Source organism: Octopus sinensis, linkage group LG1 (genome assembly GCF_006345805.1).
Source record: "Octopus sinensis linkage group LG1, ASM634580v1, whole genome shotgun sequence".
Lineage (NCBI taxonomy): Eukaryota > Metazoa > Mollusca > Cephalopoda > Octopoda > Octopodidae > Octopus > Octopus sinensis.
The window spans coordinates 195029660-195047428 of record NC_042997.1 but is presented as its reverse complement, the minus strand read 5'-3'; the positions used below and the strand labels follow the sequence as shown (position 1 = coordinate 195047428).

At 39.9% G+C, this 17769-nt stretch overlaps 1 protein-coding gene across 1 annotated transcript in view; it reads left to right on the top strand.

Annotated features, from left to right (window-relative positions):
• Positions 1-17769, top strand: part of LOC115217981 (glycerophosphocholine phosphodiesterase GPCPD1-like) — a 68911-nt gene that overhangs the window by 5693 nt on the left and 45449 nt on the right. Inside the window, exons 2-3 of the mRNA XM_029787722.2 lie at positions 12302-12476; positions 16424-16609. Coding sequence (XP_029643582.1) covers positions 16449-16609 — 161 coding nt within the window. The 5' untranslated portion in view covers positions 12302-12476; positions 16424-16448. The remainder of the gene's footprint in view (positions 1-12301; positions 12477-16423; positions 16610-17769) is intronic.

Sequence of the window (17769 nt, the reverse complement as noted above, 5' to 3'; positions counted from 1 at the left end):
GCACACCGGACAAAATGCTTAGTGGCATTATTTCATCTATCTATAAAGGCAGCGAGCTGGCAGAACCGTTAGCACGCCAGGCGAAATGCGTGGCTGTATTTCGTCTGTCTTTACGTTGTGAGTTCAAATTCCGCCAAGGTCGACTTTGCCTTTCATCCATTTGGGGTCGATTAAATAAGTACCAGTTACGCACTGGGGTCGATATAATCGACTTAATCCGGCTGTCTGTCCTTGTTTGTCTCCTCTGTGTTTAGCCCCTTGTGGGTAGTAAAGAAATAGGCATTTCATCTGAGTTCAAATTCTTTTCTAGGTCAATGAAATACATACCAGTTGCATACTAGAGTTGATATAATCAACTGACTTCTTCTTCCAAATTTCAGGCCTTGTGCCTATAGTTGAAAGGATTGGCGAGCTGACAGAATCGTTAGCATGCTGGGCAAAATGCTCAACGGTATTTCGCCTGCCATTACATTCCAAGTTCAAATTCCGCCGAGGTAGACTTTGCCTTTGATCCTTCCAGGGTCGATTAAATAAGTACCAGTTACACACTGGGGTCGATGTAATCGACTTAATCCGTTTGTCTGTCCTTGTTTGTACTCTCTGTGTTTAGCTCCTTGTGGGTAGTAAGGAAATAGGTATTGCACTTGTCGCTACATTCTGAGTTCAAGTTCCACCAAGGTCAACTTTGCCTTTCATCCTTTCGGGGGGGGGGGAGTCAATAAATTAAGTACCAGTTGAGTACTGGGGTCGATGTGATTGACTCTCCACATCCCCACAAAATCCAGGCCTTATGCCTATAGTAGAAAGGATTGCATCCAAGAAGTAAGGTGGAGAGGAGGTCCTGCTAGGTTCCTCACAGGCAAAGAACACAGGTACAAGATTTTCTGGGTGGGGAACACTTCCAGGGTCGGGGGTGTGTATATACTTCTTGCTGAAAAATTGGTAGATAAGGTAATTGCAGTAGTCAGAGTATGCGACAGAATACTTAAGATTATATTAGTGCTTTACCATGAGTTAGCAACCATTATATCGGCCTATACCCCTCAGCCGGGGCTACCCAATGGACAGAAAGATCGATTTTATGACACCCTACTGCAGACTACTTCGTTGATGAACGACAGGGACCTTCTCTTTGTGGCTGGTGACTTCAATGGACATGTTGGACAACATACAGGGGGCTTCCATGGCGTACATGGAGGCTACGGTTATGGTTCCCACAATGAGGAGGGAACCAGGCTGCTGGAGTTTTGCGATGCAAATGATCTTATGGTTTGCAATACTAACTTCAGGAAACCTACCAGTCACCTACCGATCGGGCCGATATACTAGCCAAATTGACTATATTCTTGCCAGAAAAAGGGAAAGATGGCTGCTTATAATTGCCAAAACCTTCCCAGGTGAAGAATATACCCCACAACATAGACTGGTAGTTAGTGACTTTAGGATCAGGTCTAAGTGGACACCCAGAAGGCGACCAACATGGAGAAGAAGGGTCTGGAAGCTTAAAGATCCTGCGAATAGACAGAGATTTAGAGACATATTACTCGAAGCCTTTGACAAAATAGAAGGGGATATAGCTTCACATGGTGTAGAAGACAACTGGAGGTTTCTACGGGACAACCTGCTGAGAGCCACTGACCAGATATGTGGATGGTGCAAAGTCCCCTCTCGACCCAAAATAACGTGGTGGTGGAACAATGTTGTAGACAAGGCTATTAGAGAAAAAAGACAGGCTTGGAAGGACTGGAAGAATGGTGGTAGCAGGGAATTGTATCAGACTGCCAGAAGAGAAGCTAGGAGACAGGTTTATTTAGCCAGAGGGGAAGCAGATAAGAAAAAATTTGACAATGTTCTGTGCCATGAGGATCAAAGACTTGAGGTATTTTGTGTTGCAAGACAGTGTGTAAGAGAGAATCCTGATGTTGTAGGAGAGAAATATGTCCGCATAGATGATGGTTCTCTTGTGCTAAATGGGGCTGCAAAGAGAGAGGTTTGGAGACGCCACTATGAAAGGTTGCTGAATAAAGAAAATGAATGGGAGAAAGAGAGTCTGCTGAATGTTGACCCAACAGAGGGATCAGCTATCTGAGTTGACAGTACCTTGGTAGATAAAGCAATTAAAAGTATGAAGACAGGGAAATCCCCTGACCCATCAGGAATTACTGTAGAGATGCTGAAAATATCTGGCAGTGTTGGCTATAGCCTAGTCACCCGTATAATTAACCGAGTGATACACAAAGGAGTCATACCCAATGACCTGGTGTAGCAGCATAATAGTCAACTGCTACAAAGGTAAAGGTGACGCTTTAGATACAAATAATTACAGAGGTATCAAGCTGTTGGATCAGGTAATGAAGATCACGGAGAGGGTCATAGCCCAACTAATTAGGGAGAGAGTCAGTTTGGTTTCATGCTAGGGAAAAGCACCACTGATGCTATATTTCTGGTAAGACAGCTGCAGGAGAAATACCTAGCCAAAGATAAGCCCCTGTACCTGGCTTTCATTGACATGGAGAAAGCCTTTGACAGGGTCCCCTGATCCCTTATCTGGTGGTCAATGAGGAAACTAGGGATAGATGTCAAGCAGTGGGGGTAGCAGGGAGGAACAAACACAAGGACGGATGCACTGGGCTTCTTTTAGTTTCCATCTCCCAAATCCATTCACAAGGCATTGGCTGGCCTGGAATTGCAAACTTCTAGTAAAATGCATTTTCCCAAGATGCAACACACAGAGACTTGAACCTGGAACCATATACTTTGGAAGCAAACTTCTTAACCACACAGCCACTCCAGCACCTGACAACATTCAGTTATACTGTATAACTGATTATAGCAGTTGAGGCGATCACATTGGATGTTTGTCATTATTGATTTCTTTTGGTAATCATGACACATACTCAAAGGTGGCGAACTGACCGGGTCATTAGCATACCAGGTAAAATACTTACTGGCATCACATTTGTCTGTATATTTTGAGTTCTAATTCTGCAAAGGTCGACTTTGCCTTTCATCCTTTTGGAGTTGATGAAATAAGTACCAGTTGAATATTGGAGGTCGATGTAATGAACTTACCCCCTCCCCCCAAATTTCAGGTCTTATGCTTAAAGTAGAAATGAATATTTACTCTAGATCAACATTAAGTAGACCTATTATCAAAGCCATCATGTCTTTTTTTTTTGTTGTGGTTATAAGCAGAAGCATGGCTGTGTGGACAAGAAGCTTGCTTCACAACTATGTGATCTTGGGTTCAATCCCACTGCATGGCACATTGGGCAAGTGTCTTCTTCTATAGCCCTAGGCAAAACCTTGTGTGTTGGTTTTGGTAACTGGAAACTGATAGAAGACCATCATATATATTTGTGTGTGTGTGTGTATTTTATTTATTTCAGTTGTTTGTCTGTGGCCATGCTGAAGCACCGCCTTTTAGTCAAAGAAATTGACCCCTGAACTTATTCTTTGTAGGCCTGGTACTAATTCTATCACTCTTTTTTGCTAAACCGCTAAGTTGTAGGGCCATAAACACTCCAACATCAGTTGTCAAGTGATGGTGGGGGAGGACAAACACAGACACAAAGACGCATACTTAAATATATATATATATATGACAGGCTTCTTTCAGTTTCCATCTACCAAATCCACTCACAAGGGTCTGGTTGGCCTGAGGCTGTAGTAAAGACACTTGCCCAAGGTGCCATGTAGTAGGACTGAACCCAGAACCATGTGGTTGGGAAGCAAGCATCTTACCATACAGCCATGCCTGCATATATGTATGTTGTATATATATATATATTATATATATATATATATATATATATATATATATATATATATATATATACATATATATATATGTGTGTGTGTATGTATATATATGTATATAATTATGTGTACATATCTCCGTGTGTTACTGTGTTTGTATTGTTTACACATACACACATACACTTGACAACTGTTGTTGGTTTGTTTATGTTCCTGTAACATAATAGCAACAGAGTCTAATAGAATAAATACCAGACTTAAAATGTAAGTATTGAGTTCAAGTTTTTCAGCTAAACCCTTCAAAGGTGGTGCTGCAGTATGGCCACAACCCAAAGACTGAAACAGATAAAGGATAAAAGATATACTATATTCAGGTTAGAGGATTTGGCTGCAATTTCTTGCAGGTTAAAGATTCAGAGTAATGCCCCTCTTCATTGGCTTGTTAGTGTTTATTTAGCCCCAAATTAGCTTTGATTGAATTGTTTTATGAGCAAAGTCGTTACATCCATGACCATCCTATCGTTTTCACAGGACCAAATTATGCAATGTGTCCAAGACAACAGAGTGTGACATTGGTAGTTATTTCTAGTAAGTGTACTGAGTGCACGATAGGTGGACCACGATACCTTTCATCCTTTCAGGGTCGATAAATTAAGTACCAGTTGCGTACTGGGGTCATTCATTTCAACTGGTCCCCTCCCCCTAAATTTCAGGCTTTCTTGCCTAGAGTAAAAAGGATTAGTTGTCTAATTAAACTGAAAGTTATGTGGAATTGTTTCCCTTACTTGACGGAATAATTAAAACATCATTAGTTGTTAAGGCATATTTATTTTTAAACTCATCCCATAATTATTTCTAATTAACTTTTTAAAGCTCACAATCTTAATTTCAGTAACACTAACATAACATATATTTCTGCAAGGACAAGACAAAGAATAATTTATTAAAGAAAAAATAGTTTAATATTTTTTTATATTTCAGGGTGCTCGGGTTTTTTTTCCTCTTTTCAAAAAGTTTAATTTTTGTGACTTCAAGTGAAGATAGTTTAATAAGTTATATTCACTGCTTACTGACATATAAGTGCAGTCCTTAAATTGGATAGAAATTTTTTTTTCATATGAGTGATGAGGACAAAGGAAGAAGTCATAATGTAATAGACCTATCTTTTGATTGCTCTAATTTTGACCATCTTGTCGAAATGTTCTAACATTCCAAATTATATTAATGAAAGTATGTCTTGTATTTTAATGGTGATCAATCTGTTGGTGGCAAATTTTTGTGGTCTATTTAATTTTGTTGGAACTTAGCTAGGGGCATTGAAAAAGCATGAGTGAAGGGAATAAGGCAGTAGTTAAAAAACATTTTAAGCATTGAACTAATCTCTTATATAAAATCCGTTCTGTCTGTCTGTCTGTGTGTGTGTCTTTTCGGATCTCGGGCATCCTCCATCCGATTGTGCTCAAATTTGATGTGTAGATACTGACGGTATCAGGGTGTGTATAAGTCTTGAAAAAATTACAAAAATCGATTCCAGGTGAGAATGCAATCGATAAAGCCATTTTTGTCCTGCTTTTCTTCCGTCAACCTGTACATAACTGCACCTTCCATTTTTTGTTGTCTTTGTACAGCTTAAAGGCACTTTTCTTTTCTGCCAAGCTTACTGTTTAAACCATGTTTGTGTTCTCCCTTATCATTACTGAGACTTTAAACTCTTCGCTTGCATACTTGTGTGAATAAAATCGTTTTTCTTTGGAACAGAAGAAAAGTCTATCTTTATTTCTTCTTTTGCTGGTGTCTCAAATTTTGGTTAAATCAGTGTTTCTCAAAGGGGAGGCCTATGGGATGGTCGAACAAGTTGCTTTGAGAAAATTTGGTTTAAATGTTTGACAACTCAGCACCGCCCATTGGACAGCGGGCGATTTGCTCATATATACATAACAATGCAAGCCAAAACTTTGAAGTTATTGTCATTCCACTTGTAAAACGTTATTAAACACCAGCTGTACCCATGCCATGAAAAATGACAGCTAATTGTAGTATTTTATATATAAATAAGGACAAAAGATAGAATATGGATGGTAATTCAAATTAATACATTTGTCAATGTTATCTGATGGTTGTCCTTTGAGATGTGACATCAATCATCGTTTGATACTGAAAGAATGCTGGTTCACATATATAAACATTCACATACTTCCCTTGTACACGCACACACATACATACATACATTCACACAGTTGAAACGCTGTTTGATTTTTCTTTTCAGCACTGAATGTTCACCATCCCACTTCCATTGTGTGTGTGCGCGCGCATGCACACACACACACAACACACACACACACAAACACATGTTCACATACCTTCTTTTTTACATACACACACATATACTCACACAGAGTTGAAACACTGTTTGATGTTTCTTTTCAGCACTGAATATTCACCATCCCACTTCAATTGCGTGCACACACATCTTTTTTTATATACACACACACATATAGCCACACAGAGTTGAAACGCTGTTTGATTTTTTCAACATCCCACTACCAATTTGCCATCACCCCTTCCTTTCTCATTCTCGTGTTGGGACAGAGTAAAACACATGAATATTATTATAGGAAAACCTGGGACGAGGTGGTGAAGCACGACCTTCGAACGTTAGGTCTCACCATGGAAATGACTAGAGACCGAGACCTATGGAAGTATGCTGTGCGTGAGAAGACCCGGCAAGACTAGTGAAGCCATAACCTGTGGCCCCTGCCTGGGACGTAGTCAGTCCACCTGTGCATACCTTCCTTCTTGTGACACTTGTGAAGACCTGTTGAGGCAAGTGAAAATCAAATCAAATCAAAATAGATGAACATCAATGGAATTTGTATCCTTGTGGTACCAGTGCCAGTGGCACACAAGAAAACCATCCGAACGTGACCGTAGCCAGTACCGCATCGACTGGCCTCCGTGCTGTGGGCACGTAACAAACACCATCCGAGCGTGGCCGTTCGCCAGCCTCGTCTGGCACCTGTGTCGGTGGCACATAAAAAACACCATCCGAGTGTGGCCGTCTGCCAGCCTCGCGTGGCACCTGTGTCAGTGGCACATAAAATCACCCACTACACTCTCGGAGTGGTTGGCGTTAGGAAGGGCATCCAGCTGTAGAAACACTGCCAGATCTGACTGGCCTGGTGCAGCCTTCGGGCTTGCCAGACCCCAGTTGAACCGTCCAACCCATGCTAGCATGGAAAGCGGACGTTAAACGATGATGGATGTACTCTTCAAAAACAAAAAGTCGAGTAATTGTTAATTTCAATCTTAAACTTGTTTCTATTAATATTTGACATAAAAGCAAAATTAAATAAGTGTGAGTTGTATAACTACCCTGGTGACTCTGGAACAGCAAAATGTGAAGAGAAATAGAGGTGGGTGTTCTAAACAAGCATAGGCACTAACATGCATATCCACTCATCTCTCTTTCATCACCTGTGTTGAGTTCATCGTCCTAGTTCCTGCCCTCGTCAGGCTAGAAGCAGCTGCAAAAAAAAAAAAAAAAGACGGATGGTCATGACCGGAACACCTTTGAATTACTCGGTCAGTCTGACCTAGAGATGTAAACATTAAGCTGGGTTTTTAACGAACCCGAAAAATTGTTGTTTACCTAAGTCAATACTGACTGAGCAGATCATTCCATATTTGGGGGGGGGGATATTTAAGTCTACGTTATCTAATGTGTCAGTGGGTGATGATTTGAGAGAGATTTGGCTGCTATTTCTAGCTGGTCAATAATTACATAGAGGCTCCTTTATTGTCCACCTCCCCTCCTTTACACACACCCCTGGAAATTGAATAACTGAGTCGATCTCGACAGAATTTGAACTCAAATCGTAAAAGAATGCAACTAAATACTGCAAGATATGATTTCTAATCTCGCCGGAGACACAACAGCCATAACTTTTATAGGGAAATCCTTAAATGGCCACTTTTCCTCCTAGAAATTGTAACTAAATCTCTCCCAAATCAGATACCTATCGACTTAAGTCAAATACAACACATTTCACCATGCAGTCGAGATATATCTGAGAACTAGCAATACCGCCCGGCGTTACTCGGGTTTGTTTCGACCCTTTAGTATTGGAATTTTTGAAAAGTAAAAATGTTGCATTATGTAGCTTGTTATTCTCTTTAGGTGAACATTTTTCTGGTTGAAATACACCGAAAAACGGCGACACAGCAGTAAAAAAAAACGTAAAAAATAGGAATTTTCATAGAAAAAAAGCACCTTTTTGATGTAAATAATTTTTGGTGTTAACATGGTCCGATTTGAATGTTTTCTTCTACGGAAGGAAGAGCAAGCCTTCTTGTATCATACTCTCAATTTTGGTCAACTTGCGCCCCAGGGTCTCGGAGGAGATAGTGTTAGTTGAAGGCTACCAAGCCTGCCATACACTGACAACTTCAGCTTTATATAGAGAGAGAGATAAAACGGAATGCCATTATTTTGATTTGCCAGCATATTGATTATAGCTCAGGTCTAACAGGTTAGACCTAAGACTGAACTACTTTACCGACCAACATATTGTTACAGTAATTTTTACAATTCTGTATACACATATACATTCTTTTATAGATTTAATCCAGAGGCTATGATCATGGTCCACTGACAGATAGGATATTTTGTTATATATAGAATGGGATGAACATTCCATCCTTATCAACATGCCTGGGACCTTTGGGAGTACTTGAAAGAATGCGATGTAACATAATTTTCTGCGTAAGTGGTTAATAATAAGCAGGCTTTGTTTGTAAATACTGTTGCTAAGCACACAAACAAACGTATACAGCCCCTCTCCCCGCACACACACACGCGCGCATTAATGGGAAAACAGATATTTTATGCTTGTTTATGTTGAAGGAGGGTAAATAACCTTGTTATCAAAACAAAATCATGTGACGAGAGGAATAAGGAAATCACTTTGAGGTCGATCTACTTCAGCTAGAAATACTAGCTGAATCTTGCCCTCATATCATACACTACGGGGTTTCTCTCTTTAAAAAAAGGTTACATTATATAATGTCCTAAATATGGTATGCCTGGTGGGGCTGGAAAACGGTCTATTTTCGTCTCTGGTCGTTTAAGTTTTTGGCTTAAGTTAGGAAAGAGAGAGAGAGTTACATAATCACGTCGTTCTCGAGAATATAAAGATCCGTTTGACCAAGATTTTCTCTGTTTCCTAGAAATATATCACCAGTCAATTCAACGACGAATAGAACACATTGGACAATAGTAAACTCAGATGCAATAATTCCTTAAAGAAAAAAAGTGGGGATGGTCAATCGTGCCTAGAATATATTTGACCTTAGGTCTGCAGGATTTTTGGCTGACCTGGAGATAACTAATAGGTCATTTGATATAAGCTGGTGAAATAGCAATTGGTGTTTGGAGCAATTGTGTTGATGGTATTAGTAGAGGTTAAAGTGACGAAGTTGTTTACACACTAGCAATAGTAGTAATAGTGGTGGTGGTGGCGGTGGTTGTTGTACTGATGGTGGTAGTATGGTTACCAGTTTATGTAGGTTACGTGTACGTTTGTGTGCAAATCTAAAGTACATTTTCTGTCAAAGTAAATGAACTGTTAAGCAAGAGAATATGTTGGTAATTAGGCAATAAGAGCAAAGGGTCTTTTCAATCTCAAAACGGATTAAATATTTCATCAGAAAAAATAGGCATGTAAAATTTTTACAGTTCACACACACACACACGCACGCACGCACGCACGCACACACACACACACACACACACACACACACGCACGCACGCACGCACACACACACACACACACACACACACACACTACTTCCTTAACTCGATTATTATGGCTGTGGCTTGAATGAACGTATGGATGTGTTGAACAATACTAGGAAGGCGCCTCTGCCGTTACACTAACAACTTTATGGTATAATGAATGAAGTGATAAGGAAAGAACAAGGCTCCTGGAATTCTGTGATGCAAATGATCTGACCTTTTATAACACTAACTACCGGAAATTAGCCAACCACCTAATTATCTGTCAAACAGACGAACACACAATCTAGTTAGACTTTGTAACTCACCAGGAAACAAGATAGACAGATACCGTAAATCCTCGAGTATAATCCGCATCCCCCCCCCAAAAAAATTTAAAGGTCAAAATCTTTAGTGCGTACTATATACGAGGTTAAAAATGAGAAATATTTTCTAAGCAATGTCTGAGTCTCTATTTGCTGTCTGGCAATGTTTATTCAGACGCATTTTGTGAGGTTGGGCGCGAAAATACCTTAAGCTAAGCCTGAAAGCAATGAAGTCATAAAAGAATCATCCATAACTTGCAGTAAGCAACATTTATTAAAATAAAAGTATTCAGAACACAGAATAACATGTAACAAAAACAATTTGCAAATATATTTACATTCCCATACAACAGCTAAGAACATCGCCATTATTGTTTTACACAATATAGAAGTGTTTGTTTGAATAGGTGCTGCTGGCTTAATTACACACGATTCGAGTTAGAGAAGGGGTGCGTATTATACACAAGGTTTAGGTTTTTCAGTGGTACAGCCTCGTAAAAATCCCCTGCGTATTATACGCAAGGGCGAACTATACTCGAGGATTTATGGTAGTTCTGAATGCTAAATCTTTCCCTGGTGAAGAATAGCACTCTATACAGGAGAGTAGTTAACGACTTCAGGGAAGAACGATAGAGACCCAGAGATACAAAGCAGTTTGGAAAAGGAAAATATGAAAGCAGAAAGAGCTTAGCGGTTTGCAGACCCACAGTTCTAGTTGACACATGACCAAATAACTGGGTGTTTCTTTGAGACAACCTGTTGAATGCTACTGACACGAGATCTGTAGCTGGTGCAAGATAGCAACCAGTCTGGAGGTGATATGGTGGTGGAATAGTACTGTACACCTCTGATCGTGGTCATACAGGATGCTAGGGCTAGATGAATATTTTGTGAGGGGAAATTGTAGTTAAGATACCTGTGCCAGTGACATTTAAAAAGCACCATCCAAACATGGCAGTTGCCAACGTCACCTGACTGGCATCTGTGTCGGTAACATGTAAAAGCACCAACCGATTGAGGCCGTTTGCCAGCCTCCTCTGGCACCTGTGCCGGTGGCACGTAAAAAGCACCCACTACACTCACAGAGTGGTTGGCGTTAGGAAGGGCATCCAGCTGTAGAAATACTGCCAGATCAGACTGGAGCCTGGTGCAGCCTCCTGGCTTCCCAGACCCCAGTCGAACCGTCCAACCCATGCTAGCATTGAAAACGGACATTAAACGATGATGATGATGATGGTTGTACAAGCCCTGTATACAGAGGTGCAGTTAGCAATGAGTTCAGTGATAAATTGAAATGCAAGTGGGGATCTACTAAAATATAGTTCTCAAACCTTTGCTTATTCATAGTCCTCCAGGTCATAATAGGGGAATTTAAGATCAGCTGTGTAAGGAATCTTCTGTGTGCTGCTAATGTAGATCTTATAGCAAAAGCTGTTGAAGATTTGGCAAACTTCTAGACATGGAAGCAAAATCTGAAATTCAACAGTCTTAAAGTAAACTTAGTAAGTCTACAATTTCAAGAAGTAGACTAGAAAATAGAACCTTTCTATCATCTGGGAAGAGACAGGCTTGGAAAGACTGGAAGATGAGGATAGCAAAGAATAATATCACATAGCTAAAAAAGATGCTAGGTGTCAGGTATATGTAGCTAGGGCAGAAGCAGAGAGGAAGAAGTTTGCCACTGTCTTGCAGTGTGAAGATCAGAGACTGGAGGTGTTGCAGATTTCCAGACAGTATGTAAGAGAGAATCAAGATGTGGGAGAGATGTGTGTATGAACAGATAATGGTACACTTGCTCTTTGTGATCCTGAAAAGAAAGTGGTGTGTAAGAACTGCTATGAAAGGTTATTAAATGCAGAGAATGAATGAGAGAAAGGGAGCCTTCCTCGTGTGAACCCAACAGAGGGAACAGCTATCCTAGTTGACATCAGTATGATAGATAAGGCAATTAAAGATAGGAGGACAGGAAAGGCCCCTGGTCCATCAGGAATCACTACTAGATACTTAAGATATCTGGTAGAGTTGGACACAGTCTAGTCACCCATATGGTTAATCAGGTTATTCAGGAAGGTGTAATCCCTAGTTACAGGACCTTAACATACCAGTTATTTACCAAGTATTTTTTTCCCACATTTAACAGATATTTTATGGAGATGTACTTGCATAGCAAGTGATTTGATCTGAGATCGTGTGCTGAAACGAAAACAATTGCAGCGTGGAAGGTGTTTGTAAGCCATTCAAGAAACACACAAAAGCCGTTCGATTCACTTCAACATTTAAGTTAAATTTGTCAAAATATTTTCGTCGCTTTAAGACCGTAACCTGTTCACTGACAAAAATTTGTGCTGCATCTCAACAGATATTTTTACATCTATTAAATTACTATTATACTTACTGAAAATAGTTTCAAAATTGTCTTAATAACAAGATTTTCTTTTCACAGGTAAATAACTATTGAGACCACACGTTGAACATTCCCCATATATATATCCACCAGGCTGTTACCACAACCATGTTCACACATTATTAACCTGATAGTACATACACATACTTCCATTTTCTACACATCATATCTGCTATGCATGAATCGATATCTCCAGAGAGAAAGGTGTACCCAGGTAAGAAGTTTGCTTTTTTTTTCCTCTGTTTTTTTTTTTTTGTTTTAGTTATATAAAAATTATATCTGAAGTTTTTAAAGAAAACTTATATTTGTCCTTAAAATGGTTGTAGCATGTCTAAAGAACAAGAAGTTCAGCTAAAAAAGATAGAATTAGTTAAAAAAAAAAAAAACCATTGAAAAGGCTCAGATTGGTGCCTGGCCAAAATAAAAATAATCTCTATATATATAAACGGCAAAATGTGTGTGTCCATGCCCTTTATACAAATCCACAATTTTTCAGTTAGAGGGCTCGCACTTTCTATGGTCATTCAAAACCGTCCAAGGGTGGTCGTGCACATCTTTACATTTCCCCAGTCACCCCGCAAAGCCATTGAAAAACCAATAGAAGTGACTTTTTTGTGAATTTTCTATCCAAAACCCAATCAAAATGCCCGAAACTTGATACGCCAATTGAATGCCAGCTACCTGTATGTGATTGGTCGGAGATTTGGACAGTACTCGCATGTATGTGCGCACACACGCAGCTGTATATGCATGCACTAGCACTATGACCCGGCAACACCGGGTCATAGTGCTAGTAATAATTAAAAAGGCAAAACTATTCTTTTATTCTTTTACTTGTTTCAGTCATTTGACTGCGGTCATGCTGGAGCACTATCTTGAAGGGATTTAGTCGAACAAATCGACCCCAGGGCTTCTTAAGCCTAGTCCTTATTCTATTGGTCTCTTTTGCCAAACTGCTAAGTTATGGGGAATGTAAACGCACATTTAGATACATTTTATGAAAATAAATTACTATGGTTAATTACTCAGAGATGCCATGCAAGAAAAACAATTGCTAAGTTAATGAGCATGAAAAGTCTAATTAAAAACAACTGCATGATAAGGGAAAGATAACATGAGTTTAATGATATTATTTTAGCAAGGAAATTCAATAAGACCAAAACATGTCTGGAATTTTTCATCATCATCATCATCATTTAGCCCTTTAACATTTAAGCCAGCCATATCTGGCCAAAATATTTGATCTTTTTTATCTTCAAACTGGTGAGATCTGTCCTCTCACACCTACCCTACAATGTCATTTTAAAAATAAACAATCACGTCATTGATCTTGAAGCTACGAGATAATGTGTAATCAATTCAAAACAATGTTAATTAATAAGCATACATCATCATCATCATTGTTTAATGTCCGCTTTCCATGCTAGCATGGGTTGGACGAATGACTGAGGGCTGGTGAACCAGATGGCTGCACCAGGCTTCAATCTTGATCTGACAGAGTTTCTACAGCTGGATGTCCTTCCTAACATCAACCACTCCGAGAGTGTAGTGGGTGCTTTTATGTGCCACCGGCACAGGGCCAGTCAGGCGCTACTAGCAACGACCCCGCTCGAATTTATTACACATGCCACCGGCACAGGTGCCAGTAAGGCGATGCTGGTAACAATCACGCTCGAATGGTGTCTTTTATGTGCAACCGGCACGGAGGCCAGATAGCCGCTCTGGCAACGATCACGCTCGGATGGTGCTCTTAATACCCTACAAGCACGTGGCCTGAGTGTGCCAGTAAGGTGACGCTGGTAACGATCACACTCGAATGGTGCCTTTTAAGTGCCACTGGCACAGAAGCCGGTTAGCCGCTCTGTCAATGATCTCGCTCGTATGGTGCTCTTTGCACCCTGCTAGCATGGATGCCAGTCATCGATTTAACTGAATAATCTGAATGTTGAAGGGTTAAAGTCTTCCTGGTATGGGTTAGATCGTTCAACAGGATCCAACAAGGTAGAACTCTGCATTGAACAGCAACGTCTGCTTTAGCATAGTTTCAGTGGCTGGATACTCATCCTAATTAATGCCAACCACTTTACAGGATGTTCTGGTTTTTTTTGGGTTTTTTTCCCATGACATTGGCACCAGCAAGGTCACCAATTAAATTGCAAAGCAAAGAAGCTACTCACCCTCAAATGAATAATGTCACAGTAGGTGGCTTTATGTCTGGTGTTGAGAAACTAAAGTAACATAGAAGGATGTATACAGGTGTTTTACTCTTGAAGCTACCTCACATTATTGATTGGAATTATATTAAAATAACATTAGTCATTTAGTCTAATGTCTTTCCCTCACTATTCATGTATTTCTAATTAAAAATTCTTATGCTATATATAGTAACTAATGTTCTATTAACCTATATTATACTGACTGAACTACAGAAAAATTGCCCCCGTTTCAAAGTTAATAAAAAAACAAACACATGAAGATACAAGGGAAAACGGTGCTCTTTACTCTAGGCCATGGTGGGTAGTAACTGAAACAGAAAACAAAAATGGTATTTAATGAACTTCATAGAAATACAAAGTCTTTTCATGCATCTTGACTGGCTTCTGTGCCGGTGGCATGTGAAAAGCACCAACCGATTGTGGCCGTTGCCAGCCTCCTCTGGCCCCTGTGCTGGTGGCATGTAAAAAGCACCCACTACACTCTCGGAGTGGTTGGCGTTAGGAAGGGCATCCAGCTGTAGAAACACTGCCAGATCAGACTGGAGCCTGGTGCAGCCCCCTGGCTTTCCAGACCCTGGTCGAACCATCCAACCCGTGCTAGCACGGAAAACGGACATTAAACGATGATGATGATCTTCATGTGTTGGATTTTATTAAGCTTTGAAATCGATGCAACCTTTCTGTTGCACCCTGTATATTCAGATATGTAGTTGAACAAATATCAATTGACAAAACAATTTTTTTTCATCTAAACCAATACTAATGGCAATTTGGTTTCAGTCCCAAGCTGACCAAAGCCCTGTGAGTTGATTTGGTTGACAGAAACTGAAAGAAGGTGGCGAGCTGGCAGAAACGTTAGCATGCCAGGCAAAATGCGTAACGGTATTTCGTCTGCCATTACGTTCTGAGTTCAAATTCCGCCGAGGTTGACTTTGCCTTTCATCCTTTCGGGGTCGATTAAATAAGTACCAGTTATGCACTGGGATCGATATAATCGACTTAATCCGTGTGTCTGTCCTTGTTTGTCCTCTCTGTGTTTAGCCCCTTGTGGGTAGTAAAGAAATAGGTATTTCGTCTGCTGCTACGTTCTGAGTTCAAATTCTGCCAAGGTCAACTTTGCCTTTCAACCTTTCGGGGTCAATTAAATAAGTAGCAATTATGCACTGAGATGCTCTGTGTTTCTTTCAATTACTTTAAATATAACAAAGAATTTAGTAAAATAACTTAGTTATCATTAAGCTGGTGTTAGGAACATAAATTGTGACTAAGGTTTGGGGGAAGATTTTAATACCAAACTTATGAAAACAAGACATTTGTACTCAGAGCCAGAGCCAGTTTCAGCTTGGTTGGTATCAAAAGGGTTAAATTAATCATTTGTTAACCCTTTTGTTACCATATTTCTATTGAGATGTTCTGTGTTTCTTTCAATTAATTTTAAATATAACAAAGAATTTAGTAAAATAACTTAGTCATCGTTAAGCTTGTGTTAGGAAGATAAATTGTGACTAAGGTTTGATGGAAAATTTTAATTCAAAACTTATGTAAACAAGACATTTGTACTCAGAGCCAGAGCTGGTTTCAGCCAAGTTGATAACGAAAGGGTTAATAGGCCTGGGGACTGGAGATAGTCTTTTCATAACTGAACATAGTTTATCGTATTGATAATTATTTTAATGATTGTTTTCTCCTAACGATATAACCTATTTACATAGATAATATAACTGATAAGCAAAAACAAAAACAGATAATCACTGATTAGAAAGTAGCCGTATGTGTAGCATCTGTCTTACTGCTGAAAAAACTAAGACTGTTTAATCTTACAAGGCATTTTATTTTCTTATCTTTATAGTTTTGTATTTTAGCTCCCTCAAAATTAACATTGTAAAATACCTGTCTACTTCTTTTCACCTGAGGTTAAATTACTTGACTTCTTTTCATTTACAAGTGAACAGTTGACAGTCTGAACCAAGATGAGCTGCAAAACAACTCGCCATTTCACCTTTGAGGTGAGTTTAACAACTCAACCTGACGAACATGTATGCTTAACAGGAAGTATTGAAGAACTAGGCAACTGGGATCATAACAAAGGCATCATTCTTCATCCAAAGGCACCATCACCAAACTATGAGGGGTAAGTTTTGAAATTGGTTACCAAACATTCATTGTTGTTTAATTTCACTTTATGGATTTTTGTTTACCTGTACTGTCTTATGGGATAATTTAGCAAACATTTAGGAAATGCTACAGAAAATCCAGTGGTAGGGTCCCTAAGGTAAATCATCATCATTTAACATCCACCTACCATGTTGTCATGGGTGGGCATTATATTTAACCAATAGGCTAAAGGTGGTGAACTGACAGACATGTTAGCACGCTGGGCGAAATGCTTAGCGATATTTCGTCTGTCGTTACGTTCTGAGTTCAAATTCCGCTGAGGTCGACTTTGCCTTTCATCCTTTCGGGGTCGATAAATAAAGTACCAGTTTTGCACTGGGGTCGATGTAATCGACTTAATCCGTCTGTCTGTCCTTGTTTGTCCCCTCTATGTGTAGCCCCTTGTGGGAATTAAAATATATATATTTAACCAATATCTGGCATCCCTTGCAACACCATTGAAGTTGTGAGTGTATTGACTTTGTCTTTCCTTCATGGCGTATCCATGAATGGAAGAGGGGCAAGTGTATTTGGGGTTAGGCACTTATTTCTGAAAACAGTCCAGGAACAGCAGAGGGGGTTAAGTTACTGTCTCTGCAATACCATCAACCAATGACTAAAAGGGTGACCAGTTTTATTTACTGCGATTTTCATCATCATCGTTTAGCGTCCGTTTTCCATGCTAGCATGGGTTGGATGGTGCGACCGGGGTCTGGGAAGCCAGGACGCTACACCAGGCTCCAGTCTGATCTGGCAGAGTTTCTACAGCTGGATGCCCTTCCTAACGCCAACCACTCCGTGAGTGTAGTGGGTGCTTTTTACGTGCCAGGGGAGGCTGGCAACGACCACGATCGGTTGGTGCTTTTTACATGCCACCGGCACGGAAGCCAGTCAAGGCGGCACTGGCATCGGCCATGTCCAGATGGTGCTTTTTACATGCCACCAGCACAGGGATCACTGATATTTCATATTTTACCTTCATAAATGATGTACAAGTCTACAATTATAAATCTTTTAATTCAGTAGTTTCAAAATTCTGTTGTCACCTTTAGAAATAGAATTAGTAGTCACAGCTTATCCTGCTATCAATCCTTACAACTGTTCAATCACACAGTTAATCTATTCTATTGACTGCAT